This window comes from Gobio gobio, assembly GCF_949357685.1.
Source record: "Gobio gobio genome assembly, chromosome: 6".
NCBI lineage: Eukaryota > Metazoa > Chordata > Actinopteri > Cypriniformes > Gobionidae > Gobio > Gobio gobio.
Genome location: NC_137102.1, coordinates 16364033 through 16388730, shown reverse-complemented (window position 1 = coordinate 16388730; position 24698 = coordinate 16364033). Strand labels below are relative to the sequence as shown.

The 24698-nt window shown below is 37.9% G+C and overlaps 1 protein-coding gene across 2 annotated transcripts in view; it reads right to left on the bottom strand.

The window, feature by feature from the left end:
* abca4b (ATP-binding cassette, sub-family A (ABC1), member 4b) overlaps nucleotides 1-23612 on the bottom strand; it is a 59994-nt gene extending 36382 nt beyond the window's left edge. For both annotated transcript variants that reach the window (XM_079820529.1, XM_079820530.1), the window contains exons 1-12: nucleotides 23501-23612; nucleotides 22689-22798; nucleotides 19659-19752; nucleotides 19359-19500; nucleotides 18537-18676; nucleotides 15826-15953; nucleotides 12440-12637; nucleotides 7387-7476; nucleotides 4560-4800; nucleotides 4301-4440; nucleotides 3316-3432; nucleotides 1630-1827 (exon numbers count right to left, since the gene is read on the bottom strand). In XM_079820529.1, the coding sequence (XP_079676655.1) occupies nucleotides 1630-1827; nucleotides 3316-3432; nucleotides 4301-4440; nucleotides 4560-4800; nucleotides 7387-7476; nucleotides 12440-12637; nucleotides 15826-15953; nucleotides 18537-18676; nucleotides 19359-19500; nucleotides 19659-19752; nucleotides 22689-22754 (1554 nt within the window). In that variant the 5' untranslated portion in view covers nucleotides 22755-22798; nucleotides 23501-23612. The remainder of the gene's footprint in view (nucleotides 1-1629; nucleotides 1828-3315; nucleotides 3433-4300; nucleotides 4441-4559; nucleotides 4801-7386; nucleotides 7477-12439; nucleotides 12638-15825; nucleotides 15954-18536; nucleotides 18677-19358; nucleotides 19501-19658; nucleotides 19753-22688; nucleotides 22799-23500) is intronic.
* Nucleotides 23613-24698: the final 1086 nt, after the last annotated feature.

The following is a 24698-nucleotide window of genomic DNA, read 5'->3' as shown; positions in this document are numbered from 1 at the left end:
TGGCGTAACAATGTAAAATGTAAGAGTCTCCATAAGATCCCATCACATCTAGAGTGCACAAACACAGACAATCGGCCAATCAAAATTGAAGACTGGAACTAATAATGTTGTATAATAATGTGTATGTGTGTGTTGCGCTTTCAAGAGCCAAAGCCGTTCTCCATGTAGCAGGCCTCTCGTTCTCAAAGCGCTCCAATGACATGGGAAAATCACAGAGTCTGCGTTGGCTCTTCACTGGAGGACTGCTGTACAATAGTTGAGTGAACGGCTCGCTCTCATGCCACCGCACTAGAACCGAGAGGCCTCCTATTTCATGCGCACCATATCTAATGGAGTCATTCACAGTAATGTACAATGCCACCAGAGGTCCCGAACAAACACGTGAATGGAAAGATTCAATGGGACCCCCGCAGGACTCACATGTTCTCAACAAATTTCAATTCAAAAACACAACATTCGCATTCAGAAGCGCTCAGCTTGAGATCACACCCCTGAAAAACCACAAATCAACCAAAAATAGAGATAATTCAGTCATTTTTCTGATGCAGTAGCTCTTCAAGGTAACATTTGAGCAGGGCTGAATGATGTCAACTATAGTTAATGGGCTAAACGAGCAATGTTTGTTTGTAAAGCATGATGGCTCGCCGCTTGGACAGAGACAAAGGGAGGCTGGGTCGCTCTATGATAGCTCTCTCCCACCATCGCCGTCCCAGTCTAATCAATTTGCGAGAAGAGGCCTCCAGATTACGAACAGGGGCCGGTTGTGGCTGGGGAGGTGAGGTAACAGAGTGAAGCTGAGTGATTTGCCCCTCTTGTTTCTCAATGAAGGCCCCCGTCCACAAAAACAACATGGAGCTGGCAAAGGGTGGCTCTCCCATCCACTCTCCACTTAATCACAGCCATACAATAGAGAGGCCTGCATGCTGTTGACAGCTTGCTTGTTCTTTTCCCTTTCACCCATCTGGCCACGGTGGGTGATATAGCTGCGCTAAGTGGTCTTTCTTGTGGTGATGTGCTGAGAGCAATCAGCACTCCGCAGAACGAGAGCTGCGGTGCTCAGAGCTAAAGAGCCTCATTCTGTGAAGTGAGGAACGGTAAGGATGCTCTACATGGGGCATCGCTAGACCTTTTCATCTCTTCTGGAAAGAGCTGAATATTTTAGAGGGGCAAGGTTAAAGGATGTACATTCCACCTGTGATTGTTTTTGAACAAATCTGTTAATCAATTATTGTTTTGCTCCAGAATGAATCAGTGTTTTTGAAAAAATCTGTTGAGTAAAGGATTGTTTCGCTAGGGCGTTTAAAAAAAATCATCTAGCATAACTGCAGAAGACTGTAAAGATACTGTAAAGACATTTGATATAAATATTAATATATTATAGTGGCAAAAAATATTCAGCTTTCGCCACATACACCACCTGTGGATGTGTCTGGAAGCTGAAAGATAATTAAATTGGATTCAAACAATGCTTGAATCCAATGTTTGCATGTCATTCTGATTACTAAGATGCCTTCATCTAGTTCGATTTTGAAGGAAAAATGTTCTTGATGTGATTGAAAGGAGAAGTAGAGGATTAATCATTTATGACTTCTATGCTTAAAGCTAATCTGAATTGATGGCTGCTCTCACCTCACTGTACTGGTTGAACATCCGAATAGCCTGATCAGCCAGACTGAAGACATTTCTCCAGTCAAAGTTTGTCATGTTCATATACCGCTCGTGTTCTGGACCATTGTGCAGGAAGTTAAGGATGTCTTTGGTAGAGAACTCTGTTTCTTTTAGACGCTTGTCCAAAAAGTCCATCACTGTGGGGTTTCTAAGTGTGTCCTATGGTAGGGAAGAAAAAGAGAAAGTCAGAGATAGAAATGAAGGACAGTAAAGTCTCTTATGCTCACCAAGACTGCATTTATGTGATCAAAAACACAGTGAAAACAGTGTTATTAAAAAAAAAAACATGTTAAAGGAACACTCCACTATTTTTGAAAATAGGCTCATTTTCCAGCTCCCCTAGAGTTAAACAGTTGAGTTTTACCGTTTTATAATCCATTCAGATGATCCCTGGGTCTGGCGGTAGCACTTTTAGCATAGCTTAGCATAGATCATTGAATCTGATTAGACCGTTAGCATCTCGCTTAAAAAAATGACCAAAAAGTTTTGATATTTTTTTCCTATTTAAAACTTGACTCTTCTGTAGTTACATCATCTAAGACCGACGGAAAATGAAAAGTTGCGATTTTCTAGGCTGATATGGCTAGGAACTATACTCTCATTCCTGCGTAATAATGGGTGCAGTAGGCAAAATGATATTACACAGCACATGAAAATAGGCTAACTTAAGTCAACATAACCAACGTGACAATTTGCTGGGGACTATTTTCATTGCGCCTGCTGCACCCATGGTACGGCAGCAAAGTTCCTTGATTATTACGCAGGAATGAGAGTATAGTTCCTAGCCATATCATCTTTTCATTTTCCGTCTGTCTTAGAAAATGTAACTACAGAAGAGTCAAGTTTTAAATACGAAAAATATCGAAACGCTTTGGTCATTTTTGAGCGAGATGCTAACTGTCTAATCAGATTCAATGATCTATGCTAAGCTATGCTAAAAGTGCAAACGCCAGACCCAGAGTTTTGCTGAATGGATTCGAAAATGGTAAAACTCAACTGTTTAACTCTAGGAGAGTTGGAAAATGAACCTATTTTTCAAAAATAGTGGAGTGTTCCTTTAATATGCTGTTAAAATATGTTTTAAACTATGTTAATACATTTTAAATTGTAATTTATTCAAGCTGAATTTTTAGCATCATTACTTCAGAAATCATTCAAATAAACTGATTTGGTGCTCAAGAAACATTATTATTTTTATTAATAATGTTGAAAACAGTTGTTTTGAGGAAGCAATGATCCATTTCTTCAGGATTCTTAAATAAAGAGAAGAACAGCATTTATTTGAAATAGAAATCTTTTGTAACATTATAAACAAATTTACTGTAATGTTTTTATTAATTGAATGCATTCTTTCTGAAAGCTATTAATTCTTTTTTTTTCTTTATCTTACCCAAACTTTTGAACAGCAGTTTATACAAATAATCTCAGACAATATTTGAGAATGGATTTACTTATAGATACCATATCATGAGAGATAATAAAAATGAAAACTTAATCCCATGAGAGATCATACAGAGACTGAAGTAGGACAGTGGATTAGATATTGAGAAGTTTGTTGTCATAATGTGGCATGTGAAGTGATAAAGAGAGATGTGTGTGCATGCACTGTCTGTGTGTGTATGAGATGAAAAGAAACAGATACATTACCCGTATCATGTTCATTTGGACGCTGCTCTGAAAGAACTCCCAGAGCTGTGGTCCCACCTCTTCCCAGACCTTACCGATTTTCTGCAACCTTTCTAGTTCTTCAAAAGTAGTGTTGGCCTGGAGAACACACACACACGCACACACACACACACACACACATGAATCCATATGCATTGTCAATGTCATACTGTATGTCTACAGGGCACCTTAGAGATGCACAATAACAAAATAATTGACTCAGCAATGTTCCAGCTCATTGAAACAAAAACAACCATCTAGATGGAAATATAATCTAGTGTAACCCTGACTATTGAAGCACACAAAATGCTTGCGGAATTATCTCAAATTATGATGCAGAAAATTATCATCAGGTTTTACACTTGTAGAGTTTATGCAGCTCAGGTGCTGCTGTTATTAAAGAAAAAGAGAGATAAACCAAATACTGAGACATTCTCAAATTCATGTTCAGGTCTGATAAAAATGTGTCACTGTTTCCACAAAAGTATTAAGCAGTTAATATTAATATATTATAGTTAAACTGTTTTTAACATTGATAATAATAAGAAATGTCTCTTGAACACCAAATTATATCAGAACGATTTCTGAAGGATCATGTGACACTGAAGACTGGAGTAATGATGTTGAAAATTCAGCTTTACCATCACAGGAATAAATTATTTAAAAATATATTAAAAGAGTTTTCACTTTATTTTGATGGTCCCTTTTACACATTCGGTTGACTATAAGAAATGTTGCACCTACATGTCTACTAACTCTCATTAGTGTATTGGTAGAGTAAATTTTATTTTAAATTGCAATGATATTTCACAATATTACTGTATTTTTTTGATCAAATAAATGCAGCCTCATAAGCATAAGAGACTTCCTTCAGAAAAAATCTTACCAACCCCAAATATTTTTAAAAGGTAGTATATGATTTGGTTGACAGTGCATGTGTGAGAGTGGGCGGATATTTAATTCTTACACTCTTTAATATCTTTCTGACAGCTGGGGAGTCTGGGGTGTACAGGATCTTCCCCATCACCAGAGGCTTCACTGTATTCCACACGATTTTGGTAACAGGGTTCGACTCCAAGGTCTGCATCAATGCATTACAGAATGGAGCTATGGGCCACAGAGACAGTGAATGAGTAACATACCAATAAAAAGAAAGAGAAAGTGAAGAAGAGAAAGTAAAAGATAAATGAAAGTAAAAAGAAACTTAAACTGAAAGAGACTCTCACTTGCTGTCTTGTCGTATGTGTAGCTCTCGTGTCCTCTGGAACTGTTGATGCCTAGGAAAGCCTTGTAGTTGTTGTCCTCATACCAGTTAAAGGAGAAGACCCGGGTGCCCTCCCCTTCAGGGTAACCGCAGAACAGATCTGACACAGTGGACATCAGCTGACTGAAGGAAGAGGGACCCCCAGGCTGGAAGATTGAGTACAAGACCCGCATCAAGTCTTGGGAGCTGGGCCTCGCTGCAAGCTGTGAGAGAAAGGACATTTTAGTAAATGTAAATTTTACAGTCTTAAAAATCCAGACTATAACAGCTACAGTATGTACAGTATGCAACGGGGCATAGAGCGATTGAGGAAGGCAAGATTTTCAGCACAAAACATCTTGAACTATAATTTTAGGATGTGTTAATGAACTTTTTAAGCTTGAATTACCAGCCAATTTTACTTGTATAGGAAAGAGCAACTTGGACATTCTGCTAAACATCTACTTTTGTGATCCATAGGGAAAAAAATACAGCTTTTAAACAATCTGAGTGAAGTAAATTATGATAATTTTGGTGTTAACAATGTCTTTAAGGATGTCTTTAAGTCATTAAGGCTGTAATAGCACCACTCTTACTTGAGAATAATAAATATAAAATTTGATGTATGCCTAAAAGCATACACTACCGCGTAATTTCAGGGGTCAGTAAATTCTAGGGTAACACTTGAGAATAATGGTCATTAGTTAACATTAGTTAACTACATTAGTTAACATTAACTAATAATGAACTGCACTTATACAACGTTTATTAATCTTTGTTAATGTTAATTTACTAATGCATTATTAAAATCTTGTTAACATTAGTTAATGCACTGTGAACTAACATTAACAAACCATGAACAGCTTTATTTATATTAACTAACGTTAACAAAGATGAACAAACACAGTAACAAATGTACTGCTCATGGTTAGTTCATGCTAGTTAATACATTAACTAATGTTAACTAATGACCATTATTCTAAAGTGTTACCAATTTTAGAATTGTTGAAAAAATTTGTCACATTTTACACAAAAAATATTAAGCAGCACGACTGTTTTCAACGCTGATAATAATCATAAATGTTTCTTGAGCAGCAAATCATCGTATTACAATGATTTCTGAAGGATCATGTGACACTGAAGACTGAACACTGAAGAAGTTATGATGCTGAAAATTCAGATTTGTCATTACAGGAATAAATATGATATGATAAATATTAAAATATGTTAAAATAGAAAACAATTATGTTAAATTGTAATAATGTTTAAAATATTGCACACTATTTTTACTGCATCTTTGATCAAACAACTGTAGATTTAATGAAAATAAAAAACGATATCTTACTGACCACAAATGCGATGAACGTTAGTGTATCTCTTCATTCTTCATTATTATCATTTTAGAATAATAGTACAGTTGTCAAATGGAAGTTTAAGAATTATGTATAAAGTCTTTTAAGGCAAGAGATGCGCCCTAGAAGGTCGCTTAGAGTATGTTGCCAAATTGGTTGACCGACCTTGTCTGAACCTCTCCATCCAGGTCAACATATTTTATCTGCCAGAACTATTCTCAATACACGTGACAACCTAAAGACGCATCTCTCTTTGAAGAGGATATCCCTAAATAAACCTTTATGTACAGTTGGGGTTGAATTTGGCATCCTGGAGGTAAAAATAAGGTGAGAACCAGTTTTGCAATTGATCTGATGTGAATTCTGCCATGTACATGATCAATCTAATCCAACTGGTAAAATCTGTATAAATAAACAACACACGAAAAGATATTTTGAAAAATGTCTGTGCTTTTTTTTTTCTCCATATAATGTCCAATGTTGTTTTGGACCCCATTGACTTTCATTGTAGGGGTAAAAAAAAGCAACAAAAAAAAAAACAGATCAAACGTTCTTCAGAATATCTTTGTTTGTGTTCCACAGAAGAAATAAAATCATACAGGTTTGGAACGACATGAGGGTAGTGATGTAATAAGTCCATTATGATTGATTTTTTATTTTAGAGTGCATTAAAGAAAACAATTCCAACAACAATATAAAAGACGCAATAACATGATGTTATCTCTGATGTTAAGGGAAATGCATCAGGGAGAATTCCTATGAGGGGCAAATATCCTCACAGCTGTTATGCTCATATTCATCTCCAGACCGAACCACAAAGCTTAGCAAACACTGTTCTGTGTCAAAATGCGAGTGAACGTGAGATCCAACACTTTTCCATGGGTCGTGAACTCTAATGCACACTATGATAGCCACAGTAAGTCAAACCAGGCCAAGATAAGTGTAGGTGAAAACATGAAGATTTCCATAGAGGCTTTCAGTATGAGTAATGAGTCATTGCTCAACCTCTGCTAAACTAACACTTTTACTCCCTACTTCCCATTCATACATTCAGACCCACTCAGCGCAGATGGATTTAGTGATGGGTGATAGCATTAGTTGGCCAGGCTTTCTGTCACCCAAGCAAAAGGGAAAGAAATGTACTCCACCTACAGGATGTGACCTCAGTGGAATGTCCGTTCGACATAATAATAAAACAGGAGTGATGACATGCATGCATTTACACACATGAACTGGTCATATAAACGCTTTCTGCCCTCTTTACGAGACTGTGGTGATTTAACTGTACAACTGGGGTTCTCATGTGACAGACAAAAATGATCCGCACAAGCGCACACACTTTCCTAACCTCTCTCTTGGAGCTTTTTGAAGAGATGAAGGGAAGTGAGGGGCTTCCTGGATGCTAAAATAAGGGTCTTGAAAGGGGGAGAGGAACTGAGCTTTCTCAAGCAGTCATACCTCCTGAAGCTTGTCGGACACTGATGAAAGCACTCGACCCCAGAACTGCAGGTCCATCCCAGTCGTGTGTTTATCCAGCACCATGGGCAACTGAACACAGAGAGGAGGAAAGAGACCTTTGAGTTTATATAAAACCCAAGTAAAAATGGAAATGTCAGAATTTATTAGGTTACTTTTCAGTATTTATAGATATAATTACTTTAAGTACACAATTTTAAACATGCTTTTCAATATGTCATTTTAATACTGTTGTTAAAATACATATATACCACCATTTCAGAGAGTTTTAAATGTCTCTTATGCTCACCAAGGCTCACATGAACCTTCAGAAATCATTCTAATACACTGATTTGGCGCTCAAGAAACATTTATTATTATCAATGTTGAAAACCGTTGTGCTACTTAATATTTTTGTGGAAACCATGATACACTGATACAACTATAATTTATTGATTAACTTTTGAACGGTAGTGTATGTAAATCTTTTTTTTTACTGTAGGCTAATAGATGCTAAACTCAATTTCTAAAACTCATGCGATGGTACGTATATAAATCGCACAAAACGCAGGAGATTAGAAACAATAACGTCTTTAATATAATCCACCAACATAAACTTAGGAATTCGCAGGAGAAATAAAGTTACAACACCACTTCACATAGACGAGAGTGGACAAAGAACCGAACAAAACAGGGAGTATATTTATGACTAAATGAGGAAGCTAAACAGGCACAGCAGAACAGAATGGTAAACTAATGAGTTGCCAAGGAAACAAACTACGAACTCAGGCATGTTAAACAGGAACTGAACAGAACATACAAAAGTTCAGAAAAGCGCGTCCTTGCACCAATTTGAGGAGGGAGGGTGAGGCTCTGGAGCAGGACACAAAGCAAGCAGAAGGCAGGAAACCAGGGGAGCTGACAGATGGAGAGACCAGGGTGGAGAAGATGGTGGGAAGAACCAGGGTGGAGAAAGGAGCAGGAGGAGTCTGGCGGAAACCAAGAGTCCAGCCCGGTGAAATCAAGGGAGGGTGGAGCCATGGTGGAGATTTCCTTGACAAAGCCATGGGGATGACGGATGGAGACAATCGGAGCCGATGGAAAGGGAGCCCAGGGTGCAGACAGAGAGCAGGTGGACTAGAAAGACAGGCGCAGGCTTCGGAGCCCGAAATGGAGCCATAGCGACAACCCCTGAGGTGAAACAAGGGTACCGGAGGGCTGAGGTGGAGCCGGAGAGCCTGAGGGCCGAGGCAGAGCTGGAGGGAGGGCCGAGGCAGACGGAGCCATAGGGGTGGAGAGACGGAGCACAGCGGGTGGCTCTTAAGTCCGTCGTGCAGGTGAGGTGACGTCCGACTGAGGTGGAGCCGAAGGAGCAATGTTTGGCTCAGTCCTTACAGTAGGCTCTCGTCTGCGGTGGGCTCTGGCAAACGGTCTGTGAAAATGGGTGATGAATATTTCGTCAGGGAGGCCGATGGTAGTTGGCGAATCATAGTTCACCAGCACCCACTCCACGTACTCTGCGAAAAAGATCCCCCAGGGACCAACACTGGGTAGGGGAGCCTTTGTGCGCTTGATGAGGCTGGTATAATAGAAGGCGCTAAGGGAGCGATCAGGAAAACTGCTCCTGCTCCATGCAAAGCGGCTGAGTTCATCGTTTTTTTGGGGGGGGTTTTGTTGTTGTTTTTTTAACAAATCGTGCAGCCCTAGTTGCTCCTGATATCAACAAGTTTACAGTTGTGACTTGTTGTCCTTCGTTATGTATATTTGGATTATGTTGTGTTGTAAATAAATACAAACAATCGAAAAAGCCATTATTTTAATCTCTTCACATTCTTTGTTCTAGTTCCCTCACAGTCCCACCTGATAGGGCCATCAGGGGAAGGGTCTTCCCAGGTGTGAAACACATCAATATTCATGATGATTCACTCCCTCCCCGCATAAGCCTTCCTGACACAAAACTACAAACTTTTACATACATGCTGCTCACATATTATTGTAGCAGATGCTGTGCTGAAAACGGTGTGATCAGACTTTAGTCATGAAAATGTTACAAGTAACAGAAATAAGCACAAATGTCAGGGCATGTCAAAACACCTCAGCATCCAGAGGGTTAAACTTTACTCGTATTGAGGGTCAGTTCTTCTGTCACGAAATGGTGCATACATAAATCGCACGACGCAGGAGATTAGAAACAAAATAAGTCTTTAATATAATCCAATTAATTATAACTCACTTATCCTCTACCATTCCCAAGTCAAGGGTCGTATATAGTGACCCAATAGCATATCTTGAAAACTAGAGCTAATCAACAATTTTAAGAATCATTTTCCTTCTCAGTGACCCTACATTTATTTCAGGAGCATTTTGGTTGTAGACAAGTGTAATTAATGATTTACTGTTTATTTATTAATAACAATGATCTTTAATAAAAGTAGAAAATGTATTTTTTGCATTTATTAATTGCATTTCTACTTGTTTTACGGTATACAATTCATTGGTACATATTATTCTAAATGAAAAAAAATGTTTGCCTTCATAATCTTTCATGAAAATCTAATAACTTGCTCTGCCTCTTCCTCTGAAATGACTTGCCAGTTCTACTAACACCACTTATAGGCCATGTGGATGATTTGATAATGTTTTACAAAAAACAGTTGTTTTGGGCACTGTTCTAGCAAATTTACATTCAGGTCTGGATCCATTCAGGTTTGTGAGGCTGAGACCACAATGTGGTGTGTTGGTGTTTAAGACATGAGTAGAGAGATGCAAGATGAACTTTTTCCCGAAAGCTTAACGTCATCACAACAGACAGCAAAACTGCTAAAAGAACAGCTACTGCTTCTGCAGTCCTCATCACCAGGGGGAGTGTCTTCATTAATCTCATTAGTAAATGAGGCCAAGCAGTTTGTCATCATGCTAACACTTCCATCTGCTGTGGCCTAACCCTGGCTGAACCTCACACAGAGAGAGAGAGAAGGAGAGAGAAAGAGAGAGAGAGAGAGAGAGAGAGAGAGAGAGAGAGAGAGAGAGAGAGAGAGAGAGAGAGAGAGAGAGAGAGAGAGAGAGAGAGAGAGAGAGAGAGAGAGAGAGACTAAGAAAGAGAAAGCTGATAAGTATATGTTGTTTCAGCAGGGGTATTCATAGGCCTTCTAAAATCTAACAACAGGTAAGTAGGTCTGGCTCATGATCCACATTCTTAGTTTAGTGCACCACCTGCGAACACTTATGATGTGTTTAGAACAGCTTTTCCATAATTCCAAAGCATGTGACACATCATGTGACAACTGTACAACTCCCAGTACAGCATACTATAGAGGAGTACATTGATGATAGTTAATTACTATTGATGATAGTTACCATTTAGAAACATTTCAAGATTGGACCCACAATTAAGTTACAGTGAAATTATTAGGAACACCATACTAATACTGTGTTTGACCCCCTTTCGCCTTCAGAACAGCCTTAATTCTACGTGGCATTGATTCAACAAGGTGCTGAAAGCATTCTTTAGAAATGTTGGCCCATATTGATAGGATAGCATCTTGCAGTTGATGGAGATTTGTGGGATGCACATCCAGGGCACGAAGCTCCCGTTCCACCACATCCCAAAAATGCTCTATTGGGTTGAGATCTGGTGACTGTGGGGGCCATTTTCGTACAGTGAACTCATTGTCATGTTCAAGAAACCAGTTTGAAATGATTCAAGCTTTGTGACATGGTGCATTATCCTGCTGGAAGTAGCCATCAGAGGATGGGTACATGGTGGTCATAAAGGGACGGACATGGTCAGAAACAATGCTCAGGTAGGCCGTGGCATTTAAACTATGCCCAATTGGCACTAAGGGGCCTAAAGTGTGCCAAGAAAACATCCCCCACACCATTACACCACCACCACCAGCCTGCACAGTGGTAACAAGGCATGATGGATCCATGTTCTCATTCTGTTTACGCCAAATTCTGACTCTACCATCTGAATGTGTCAACCGAAATCGAGACTTATCAGACCAGGCAATATTTTTCCAGTCTTCAACTGTCCAATTTTGGTGAACTCGTGCAAATTGTAGCCTCTTTTTCCTATTTGTAGTGGAGATGAGTGGTACGCGGTGGGGTCTTCTCCTTTTGTAGCCCATCCGCCTCAAGGTTGTGCGTGTTGTGGCTTCACAAATGCTTTGCTGCATACCTCGGTTGTAACGAGTGGGTTTTTCAGTCAAAGTTGCTCTTCTATCAGCTTGAATCAGTCGGCCCATTCTCCTCTGACCTCTAGCATCAACAAGGCATTTTCGCCCACAGGACTGCCGCATACTGGATGTTTTTCCCTTTTCACACCATTCTTTGTAAACCCTAGAAATGGTTGTGCGTGGAAATCCCAGTAACTGAGCAGATTGTGAAATACTCAGACCGGCCCGTCTGGCACCAACAACCATGCCACGCTCAAAATTGCTTAAATCACCTTTCTTTCCCATTCTGACATTCAGTTTGGAGTTCAGGAGATTGTCTTGACCAGGACCACACCCCTAAATGCACTGAAGCAACTGCCATGTGATTGGTTGATTAGACAATTGCATTAATGAGAAATTGAACAGGTGTTCCTAATAATCCTTTAGGTGAGTGTGTGTGTGTATATATATATATATATATTATTATTATTATTATTATTATTATTATTATCAATGTTGAAAACATTCGATATTTCCGAGGAAACCATGATACCTTTTTTTCAGGATTCTTTGTTGAATAGAAAGTTCAAAAGAGCAGCATTTTTTAAATTGATTTATTTGTAGGAATGTAAAAGTCTGTCTGTCACTTATGATCAATTTAATGCCCTTGCATAAAAGTATTAATTTGTTTAAAAAAATATTTGAATATTAGTGTACTTCATTCACATTTCATGTAGTCGGCAATCAGGTCAAATAAACTGTATACTAAACATTCTTAGTCCATTTCATCTTGGAATTATTATTTTCAGGCATTAAATTTGGTCATATTTTGGGGATCTCATTTCATTAAACAACAGTTTTCGGTGCAGCATGTGTAAAGAGAAAGTGCCATGACTGACCAGTCGGAAGAGCTTGAAGAAGTCTAAGTTGGCATAAAGTACATCCTCAATCTTCTGCAGTCTCTGCTGGGAAAGGGCACACATGGCGCTGTGGACCCCGTACAATCCTCTGTGGCTGGGGAAGATGAGGAATCGCTCCAGAAGAGCTTGACTGCAGGCGATCTCCTTCAGAGTCAGATCCGGGACGCCATATGCAAACTGGAAACACAGGAGCAGATTTTTGGGCAAAGTTCAGCATGTCCAGAATGAAAGCTCTAATTAGTGAAGATGAGATTGCCCAAAGTAGATTTTTTTATTGCTCAAATAATTACTTCATAGCTTTGAAGACTTAATTGGGTTCTCAGTTACAATATGTTTAATTGGAATAATTTTGTTTTGCATAAGCTATACTAAAAATAAATAGACACAAATGAGACAACTTGCCAAATCTGAGCACAGTGTGAAACACAGTAAAAATGGCAGAAAAAATGACAGCTGTGGATGCCAGAATAATTCAGTAAAAATACAGTAAAATGTAAGTATATATTCTAATTATTAATTTAATTATATTTTAAACCAGTAAATCCATTGTTCGATAAATTGTTGAAACTTAAATCTGTTTTGAACTTTTAACATATACTGGGATCGACCATATTTACACTGGTAAAAATTCATCCCAATTAGCTTTTCTACAAGCTGAAGGAAATACTAGTTTAATACAGTGTCATGCACACAAATACACAATACCATCATGGTGACACACGACACACAAAAAAATGCAATAAACTGTTTTGTTTTTTTAACAACATAAGATGTTACATAAAACCGATATAAAATCACATACATAACTGATATAAAAAAAAACTAAGAAACAAAATTAATAATATTAAAAACCATCAAATGTGAAGTATTACACAGGGAATTATGGAAATGTCAGATTTTTTTCCTTCAAAAAATGGTACATTTACAACATGTAATGTAGATTATAGTTTGTCTATATAGATATAGCACAACTTTAACCAATTAACAGATTTTTACTGTCCCAATTTTACAGTCTTTTACAGGGTGCACACTATGTAATATTTTTTATTTATTTTTTAAATTGAATACAATATATCATTAATCCTCACTGATTCACTATGGTAAGGCTAAGCCTGTGTTTATATTTTAGACCTATCGGGATAGTTTTCACAGGAAATTGTGTACACACGTCACTAACTTGTGCATGTCACATAATTTCCGTAAATAGAGAAAACTTGCTCCAGCTACGTAGCCATGTGTATGGAGTGGGAGTGGCTTAGGTTAGTTGAAAAAGTTTGACATGGAGCAGCTAAATCTTGAACCTCCAGAGAAACACCGATTTAAAAAAAATCCAAACAGAGGAGAATTAACATAGAGCTCGTAATAAAACGAGGACCAACATTGGTTTTGTTTTTCGGAGAGTGCGAGAACTGAGGGATTTGAAATGTTGTAAAAGCGACGTGGAGATAGCAGTTACTCAACAGGTGAGTACAGTATTTTATTGAACAGATATATATGTAGCGCTCTAACAGAGTTCATTGTAAGACATTATCTATTGTGAAGGGTCATTTCATTATGGGTTGTTGCAAGGAAGTACCGTGTCTATTAGTGGGTATAGGTAACGTTATAGCTACAGTTACAGCTTCAGCTAGTCAGCTTGAGATCCTTTCCATCTAAATTGGTGGTATCTCTTAAAGGGATAGTTCACCCAAAAATGAAAATTAGCCCATAATTCACTCACCCTCAAGTCATCCTAGGTGTATATGACATTCTTCTTTCAGACGAATAAAATCAGAGTTATATTACACAACTCCAGGCTAATCCAAGCATTAGAATTGGATTTATAGTTGCTCTGTTTTTGAAGTCCATAAAAAGTGCATCTGTCCGTCAAATAACGTGCTCCATGAGGCTCCAGGGTGTTATTAAAGGCCTTCTGAAGCGAATCGACGCGTTTGTGTAAGAAAAATATCCATATTTAAAACTTTCGGCCGACCGCCATCTGTGGAAAAGTGTTGAATGTTGAAAGTGAAACTCAAGATGCGTATGTGACATCATGACGAGCCTACCTGGTCGCGTTAGTCTTTCGATCGGCAGGGGAACTTTCAACAATTTTTCCATATATTGAACAGGGAAGGCGGTCGGTCGAAAGTTTACTTTATAAAGTTTTAAATATGGATATTTTTCTTACACAAACACATCGATTTGCTTCAGAAGGCCTTTATTAACACCCCAGAGCCACGTGGAGCATGTTATTTGATGGGCAGATGCACTTTTTATGGACTTAAAAACAGAGCAACTATGAATCCAATTCTAATGCTTGGATTAGCCTGGACTTTTGTAATATAACTCCGATTTTATTCGTCTGAAAGAAGAATGTCATATACACCTAGGATGACTTGAGGTTGAGTAAATTATGGGCTAATTTTCTTTTTTGGGTGATCTATCCCTTTAAGTCTAGTAGTGAATGTTTTATGAGTAGGACAACCATATGCATCAGCACAGTCACACAGAGCCGAAGCACAACCAAAACAATGTTCTTTTGCAAAATGCATGCCGTTTTAACCGCTAAAGAGCCAAAAGTTACATAGCCTAACTTTAAAATTACAATCATCTTTTACAGAGTAAAACAATACTTTTTGAAACTCTAGAGGACAAAAAGTGTATTATTTTTCATAGGACGAAAATTTCTGATAAGCAGGAGACTTAAGAATATGGTTATATTTGATCTCTCTCATTGCTGTCTTGAAGAAAAAAATGGATATTATTTAATTTGTGATATTTGTTACTTACGTACTGTAAACTACGAGAACAACAACAAAAACAAAAGTCTCAGCATGACCTTGTAGAAATATCTTCAGATGGAATTATGGTTTGGTCTGACATATCAAAGAGTCACATTATTAGGTGAAAAATGTGTACATTTGTGTTGAAAAAATCACTCAAATACAGTTTTCTGGAAATATCTCTATACTGTACATCGTGCATCACAATATATCGAGGTGCACTTAGCAATGTGTAGGATCAAAGCAGGCTACTTAAGAGTGTTTGAATCACTGAGACAATGGACTGTACCGTAAATCAGCCTGTGTGTGAGAGGCCACCGTGAAACAAAAGAAGACGTACGTCACCAAGACAATAACATACAACCTCAGGAAGGGCTCTCGGTGACTGTTAAACACCATAAAACACAACACAACCCCACTAGATTTTGCTGGAAACATCTAGTGAGTCCCCATAGGAGTGTATGAGGATGTGACTGTGTGGCAAGATCCTTGTTGCGGTGGAAGCTGATAAAGCATTTATGAAAACAAAACGTCTCAAAAGAGAAGCAGCCATTGTGCTTTTGAAAAGCAGTAGCCAAAAAAGTTACATTCGCCGTAACTTACTTGCTCCATCCGCAATAGTGAATTTGTAAGATCATGCACAACAGCTATTGAAAGCCCAACGTCCCGCAGTAGGAATGACGTTAGAGTCTCGTCGTCCTTCAGAATGTCCTCCACTTTCAGTCCTTTACCTGTTGGCACAGGGGAAAGGAAAGGACATGAAGGGAAATATGATTAAACATCAATGTACTGTGTGAGTACATCATGGAAAATGTGAGTGCCCGTGCAAAACTTGTGCCGTTGTGAGTTTTTCACTCCGTTTACAAAAATCGTAAGTACAAGCTACATTTAAGTCTGTAAAGGTCATAAAAAGATTTGTTATAGATCACAAAAATTGCTTTCCTTTAAAACTTTTGCTTGAGATGCAAGTAAACAAATATTCCCCTCTTTGGGGCCTAGTTACATGTGAAATGGGAAGAATGCATTCCACACCTTCTTAACTGAAGCACTCTTAACATTGCAGCAGTGTGCTGACCAGCGTGTATAATGACTTTGACATATATTCACTCAGAGGACAAACTGTGCTGACAAAGTACTTCAATGGATCACTTGATCACTGAATTCTTTGCTGAAAGCTTTGTCGTTCAACAGTACATACTCTGTGCTGAAAGGTTACGACATGGGGGTCGTGTGTGGAGAAAGTGCTGACAGATCCAACGAATTCACTGCAGTTAAAGGTGTTTAGAGATAAACTAATATGGGCTGCTACATGAAATACATGATAAGAAAAAATATTTTCATATGACAAGATGACTGTGATGAGAGATTAAACAAATCGTGTCCTTGGATCAAAATCCTAATTGGTCCTCCTAGAATATAGTAGACAACATGTTTAATAATACTTACATTTTCTTTTATGAATTTTATGATAGTTTAATTGTATTTTTTTAAATATATTTCAAGTTGGCATTTTTATATTAAATTGTATTATATATATATTTATGCTACTGTTTAAAAGTTTAGGTTCAGCAAGATTGTTTTTTAAATAAATTAATATGGCAACACTTTAGTATGGGGAACAAATATTCACTTATTAAATACGCCTCAATAAACTCCTAATTTACTGCTTATTAATAGTTAGTTAGGTAGTTTTTGTAGTGTTTAAGTTTAGGTATTGGGTAAGTTTAATAATAAGGTCATGCAGAATAAGGCATTGTGCTTTATAAGTACTAATAAACAGCCAATATTCTACTAATATGCATGCTAATAAGCAAATAGTTAATAGCGAGAATTGAACCCTAAAATGAAGTGTTTAATACCATTTTAACCATTAATACTTTTATTGTTAAATTGATCAAAAGTTACAGTAAAGACTTTTACATTGTTACAAAAGATTCCCGTTTTAAATAAATGCTTGACCTCTATTAATTAAAGAATCCGGAAAAAAATGTATCACTGTTTTAAACATTGATTATAATAATAGTAATAATAATAAGAAGAAATGTTTCTTGAGCAGCAAATCATCATATCAGAATGATCATGTGAAACTGAAGACTGGAGTAATGATAGCTACGAATATATTTGACCGAAAATTTGACTTAGGACAAAAATAAAATAATTTTAATAAGAGAATACGTCCTATTTAGAAAAATCACCATTACGGGATATTTTCCACAAAAAAACTTTCCCAAATTAGAAAAATTCACATAGTGTATTTCACCACCCCTGTGGTGAAAATCAAGTTTTTAATGTTGTTTATATGTCTATGTGGTGTTTTTAACATGCTTTAAGACAAACCATGTGCAAATTCATAAGTCAACACCATTTCTGAGTTTTATCTCCTTAAATGCAGTGAACCAAAGACAGTTTTAAAAACGTGGTTTGTAATTGCTGATGTTTCTTACGTCACAAACTACCTTGTAACCAATCACATCAATTTGTGGGTGGGGTTTAGCATATCATTACCTATGACTACTATGATGGCATTAACTAAGAATGCCATCTACGCTAATGTTAGTCTCTCTGTTTATCCCGAGGTTTACTGCAGTCAGCCGGATCCGGGCCGTATCCAGATCAGATGGTGGACCTGCGCCCAGACATGACCAATGCATCCCTGAAGTGTCTGCAGAGACCGTGTCAATTAGACTCCCCCTGAAATTAGCTCATCGACACGGCATCCTCAATAAACCCGTCTCCGGCGCGATGAATCCGATCTTTCGAATATTCCTATTTAATAATTGTTTGATCGACACGGCATCATCAATAAACCCGTCTCCGGCGTGATGACTCCGATCTTTCGAATATTCCTATTTAATAATTGTTTATTCGACACGGCATCCTCAATAAACCCGTCTCTGGCGTGATGACTCAAATCTTTCGAATATTCCTATTTAATAATTGTTTAATCGACACGGCATCCTCAATAAACCCATCTCCGGTGTGATGACTCCGATCTTTCGAATATTCCTATTTAATAATTGTTTAATCGACACGGCATTCTCGAATATTTCGATCTAAAATGACCCCTGACCTGTAAAGTTGCCAGAATAATAATCATACACTGTTTGGGACTTAAGACTTGAGTTTGTGCTCACATTATAAGGACTAGTCATCAACCCATTAGAGGGAGCAGGAAAAGGAAACAGGTACGAGTGGAAGCACAAGAGAGGAAATGCCCACTCTCTCCATCCATCACTCAGATCCATTAAAGAGGTCCCATCAGTTCCTCTGAGGGCCGGGTTAATGGGTCAGACAGCAGGCCGTGCTCTACATACCTGCCACCAGCTCAGGATTGGTGCGCAGCGTCTCCATGAAGTTGCTCATGATAGTGACTTCCTGCCATAGACGACCGAGCTGATGGAACTCAGTGTCGTTGAACAGCAGCTCCTGAGAATCCACGTAAAACCGTGCCAAACTAAAGAGGGCAGAAAGAAATGAGCAACAATCAGAGACTGGAGATCGGAAGTCCATTAAAAACAAACATCTCCCCAGCTAACAGTGAACGTTCTCAGAACTTTAGCTAACGTTGTGGCAAGGTTCTCTCAAAGTTATGAACAAACATTCCTCCAGTAAAGTTAATAAAACTTTCGGTATCTGGTCTTCATAATGTTCTTAAAAACTAAAAAATTATCATCCATGGAATTGTTTAACCTGAAACATTTAGTTGGATGTTCACCAAATGCTTTTGAATTGGTACTACTTGTTTCATTATGTTAGAAAAACATTGAAAAGTAAGTTTCCCATTATGTTTGCAAAATGATTAAATGGAATGTGTCCTAAAGTTCATATAACCAGGAAAAAGAGAACGTTCAGAGAACATTTAGAAGTAACATTTTTATTAGCAAAACGTTTAGAGAACATATTTTTATTAGCTGGGTCCCACCATTTTTAAAGAAGGCAGCTTTCTTATTGGGATAAGACTAAATTTACAATCCACATTGTTAGCTGAACCTCCTGCAAAACTCCTCTGCATGGGAAGACACATTTTTCGTCCAAACTAAATTGTCTCGGACTATCTCTGAACGCCTACAACACAACATGTGCAAGAAGATAGGAAAATCTTCCAGATTTGAGCTGTGGAGGAGCGTCTGACTCACATGGAGTTGTGGTAGTTGGAAACGACCCCAGGCGACTCTCCTCGAGTTTGATGGCGAAAACATGGGTTATTAGCATTGCAGAAAATCCCTTGGATCCAAGGCAGGATTCCTGTTGAGGGCATAGCCTTGCTGGGAAAATGACCTGCATTTACAGATATGATGAGCAAGTTCTCAGTCACCGCAGACAGATGTTGGTGGAAACTTTTTGTTATTTGAAAACCATTATCAATTTCAATATCTGGCTGTGAGGGTGACATTGCACAACCTGGCTTAACTATATACGTTAACGTGTATTCTTACATTCATGTTGGCGATACAGGGGATTTGCTCTTCGTAGCCAAACAAGTCCAATGAATAAAACCACAGGCCACAGAATCTCAACCAGGAAGCGAATCTGTACACAAAACAAGAGATCTGTATGTTCAGAAACACATCAGACAAAAAAAGGGCAAGTTCAGGTCATAAACATTAGGTACCATGAACTAAGAATAAACAATACAATTTTTACTATCTACATTAATAAATATTGTATTTAAAACATTTATTCATCTTTATAAAATGCTAATGTATACATTAATGAATTTTAAAACATTTCAAGCACAAACTGAAAACTGAAATTATATTTCTTTCCCCCACTCAATAACTTTTTTATTATTATTATTATTGAAGAACCTTCTGAAAACACAAAATGAATTGTGGTTAATTAATTTATATAATTAATTTATATATCAGTTGTTAATAAAAAGTTTTAAAACAAGCAGCTTTTGTCATACCACTGAAATACAGGATATAATTGAAATAAAAAACACTGAAAACTAAAATTGTTTGAATTTAACCATCAACATTATAATGTAAAGTATGATACAGATATTGAGATAGGGGCTAACTGTAAAAATATGCAAAATGAGGATGTGAAATTAAAAAAATCACCAAAATCGCAAATCATATCAGTATATTAATATATCATGCTGAGAATTAAAATCTATTGACAAGTCTTGCCCTGGTGTTAAAGGGTTAGTTCACCCAAAAAGGAAAATAATGTAATTTATTACTCACCCTCATGCCGTTCCATACCCGTAGGACCTCAAATCTTCGGAACACAAATTAAGATATTTTTGTTGAAATCCAATGGCTCAGTCAGGCCTCCATAGGGAGCAAAGCAATTTACACTCTCAAGATCCATTAATGTAGTAAAAACATATTTAAATCAGTCCATGTGAGTACAGTGGTTCAATATTAATATTATAAAGTGACGATCATATTTTTGGTGCGCCAAAAAAACTAAATAACTTATATAGTGATAACCGATTTCAAAACAATGCTTCATGAAGCTTCTGAGTGGATCGAATCAGCGAGTCGATTCAGTGATTCGGAGCGGCAAAGTCACATGATTTCAGCAGTATGGTGGTTTGACACGCGACCCGAACCACTGATTCGATACACTCCGAAGCTTCATGAAGCATAGTTTTGAAATCGGCTATAAGTCGTTATTTCGTTTTTTTGGCGCACCAAAAATATGATTGTCGCTTTATAATATTAATATTGAACCACTGTACTCACATGGATTTTAGTACATTAATGGATCTTGAGAGTGTAAATTGCTTTGCTCTCTTCGGAGGCCTCACTCAGCCTTCGGATTTCAACAAAAATATCTTAATTTGTGTTCCGAAGATGAACGGAGGTCTTACGGGTGTGGAACGGCATGAGGGTGAGTAATAAATGACTAACCCTTTAAACAGAAAATAGCACAAAAAAAAGTGTGATGGATTTACATGATTGAATCTTGTACATCGGTCCGACACATGAATCAATTAAGTTAAACAAACATAATTTTTGTTCATGTAACTTTAACATCAGTGAATAATAATTTTAAGTGACTCAATTAAGTAGTGAATTGTAGGCCTATATGACTCATTGGCTCCCTGAGATGATTCAGGCATGCAATTCCATATATTCATTCATTCATCAAATTCAATTTCAATTTCATATTTTAATGTTACATAAACTGAATTATAATACTGCACTAGCTAGTTGACAAACTTTTAGCAAGTAATAGCACACACTATCATCTTAAACACTAAGCATTAAATGCTCCTTCAGCAAAGCAGTTATGACATTAGTTGTATCAGTCCACAGTAAGCAAATGCTCCACTCTTCTCCACAATGGTAACCCACTGTAATAATTCCAACATAATTGAACGTTAAACACTATTACAAACTATCAAGTCTCCCCCTTTTTTCATCTTGCTCAAAAATACATAAAATAACACTATTACATATGAAATAACATTTACTCTCTTTTGATTTAGCCATATGCAAAGCATGCTGGGAACTAACAAGCCTCGCCCAGTTTCAGTTAATGCAACACAAATCATTCATGTAATCTCAATACAAACGGATTAAGCAAACTTCAATTTTACATATATTTAAGTGGATTGAACACAATCAAATTAAGTTAGGACACAATGTACAGCAATTTTGTTGCTTTAGCTTATTGTAATTTGTCACTATTTGACCCAACCATTGTATTGAAACAAGCCTGCCGCACTCGTGTTAAAAACTGAAGCCAAAACATCTTGATCACCCTCAGGTGGTTGGTCCCAGTATAGCTCATAACCCGTGCCCCTCCGTGTATTCTAATGGACGCGAGACAAACTAAACAATCAAATTACACTTCATATAATTTTTTCGCAAAGTTGGTTTCTGTCATTTTAGACTGTTTTTATCATGCTGATTTCATTTCAAGTGTTATATAATGTATATATATATGTATAAAAGCTGAGATTGACAGCTTCTCTGAGTGAAGTTGTCACTGAGGCACTAACTGACTTTTTTCTGGATTTTCGGGAGGAGATTGGAGCTTTAGCTTTTAATTTCCATAACTGTTTATTTCACACCAACATAATGAATTGTTCTGCATCTGCGAGAGGGTGGGTGGGCTTTTGATATCGCGGCTCTACTTGTGCTCTCCGCTGCGCAGACTCTGGTCCCAAATCTGCGCAAGATGTCAGCGTCGTCCATATTTTTTTACGGTCTATGGGTTGAAACAACCCAGAATTTTTTTTGGAATGTACACTTTGAACATTTTGAAGCACAGCAAACACTCTTTCAAAACATCTAACACTCAGTTTTCAGCTTCCGAGTCTTATATTTTGGTTTTGTGTGGTATGTCACACCTCATTGCCTAAATCCTGCACTCAGAACCAAATTTCTGAGGCTTGTATCACATGATATAAACAGAGCGCTCTAAATATAAGCTATCTTGAGGCTTTAGAAACTACAGCCTGCGATGATGATTGTTTTGTGTCCCGGTGAAGCAGTTAATTGTACCTTTTGTCTCTTGCGGAGTGTCCAGTTCTTCCAGAGCAGCAGACGGATCTGTCTGCTTGTGTTCATGGCTCCAACTTAACCCCTTGTAGGGGTCACCAACACACACAAACCTGGCAACACACCACATACTTCACACTCAAAATCAACCTGAAAGAAAACTTGCAGAACTGTTGTTAGTCATAAATATTGTTAGCATTGTAGCTTGTTATTGTTAGCTTGATGTGACCATGTGATCAGATTTTAGACGACCAACAGACTAAAAACTGCCGTCTTTTTGTGCTTGGAGATTTTGTTTGTCATGTGAAATTGGGTCACAAATCTTTAAAGGAAAACATGGGCCTAGCAATGAACCACTGAACTATTTTGAGCCACAGCAATGACTACAACAGCTAGACCAAAACAGCGCAGCAGTCACAGACAGAGCTGTTATTATGTCTGTTAGACGTCTAATTTTCCAGTGAACTTTTTACACAAACACTGATTAAAGCTCTTTGAGTTCAGGTTCAGATACAAATGTCGCATCTTACAGAGTCTCTTTTGACAGAAATATTGAGAGTATACTAGATCTTTATGGCTAAATAAATATGAAAGAATTAAAATGCATTATTTTAGGTATAAAATTACCAAACTGCAGTGAATGTAGCCTACACTACCGTTCAAAGTTTTGGTGTAAATTAGAAATGTCTTTACTGTCACTTTTGATTAATGTATCCTTACTGAATAAAAGTAATAATTTCTTTAAAAAACAGAATAAAATATCATGAACATAAACTTTTGAACAGTAGTGTATGAGCAAAAAATGGTATGCTTACCTCAGTGCTAAAAAGATTTGAGTCCCTCAACATTCGCATATAAAGGTACATGATTACAGTCCATGATAGTTGCTGAAACACAACAGCCAAAGTAGCTGCTCCTGACTGACTCAGGTGATACGGCTAATCTGATTGCCTTAATCTGCTGGGTTAAAATGCCCACCAGCAAAGCCCTCCATTTTTACATGACTACTCTTTATTTACATGAACATGTGGTGGATTGACGATGCCTTAGGAGACACTAATAATGTATGTTGTGTCATATTATGTATTATATGGACATTTGGAGTATGTGTGCTATATTTTACATCTCCTATTTCTGTTTCAGTTTGGATGAGTCAGAGCTGAGCGGCTCAGTGCTGGAGCTCAGGTGACATTTCTAATTAGGGATGAGGAGGGACAGAGTCTGTCCTGGACAGTTACAGATACACAGGGAGTGAAGACAATAGGCAAACGGGACACTGGTTTGGCCTCCCCCTGAAATACAGCAGCTAAACTAACCGCTGACATTAAATATTGAACATGCTCATCAGATTAAATCATAATAAATAGGGGTGGGGGAAAGAATTGATACAGCATAGTATTGCGACATTTTGTGTGGGGATATTGTCGAGAACACTGATCAGGCTTAACATTATGACCACTGACAGGTGAAGTGAATAACACTGATTATCTCTTCATCACGTCACCTGTTAGTGGGTGGGATATATCAGGCAGCAAGTGGACATTTTGTCCTCAAAGTTAATGTGTTAGAAGCAGGAAAAATGGCCAAGCGTAAGGATTTGAGCGAGTTTGACAAAGGCCAAATTGTGATAGCTAGACGACTGGGTCAGAGCATCTCCAAAACTGCAGCTCTTGTGGGGTGTTCCCGGTATGCAGTGGTCGGTATCTATCAAAAGTGGTCCGAGGAAGGAACAGTGATGAACTGACGACTGGGTCATGGGCAACCAAGGCTCATTGATGCACATGTGGAGCGAAGGCTGGCCCTTGTGGTCCGATCAAACAGACGAGCTACTGTAGCTCAAGAAGTTAATGCTGGTTCTGATAGAAAGGTGTCAGAATATACAGTTTGTTGCATATGGGGCTGCATAGTCGCAGACCAGTCAGGGTGCCCATGTTGACCCCTGTACACCGCCGAAAGCGCCAACAGTGTGTCACGGTTCATCAATTCACTGTCTTCTTCTCTCTGTGTTTTGTG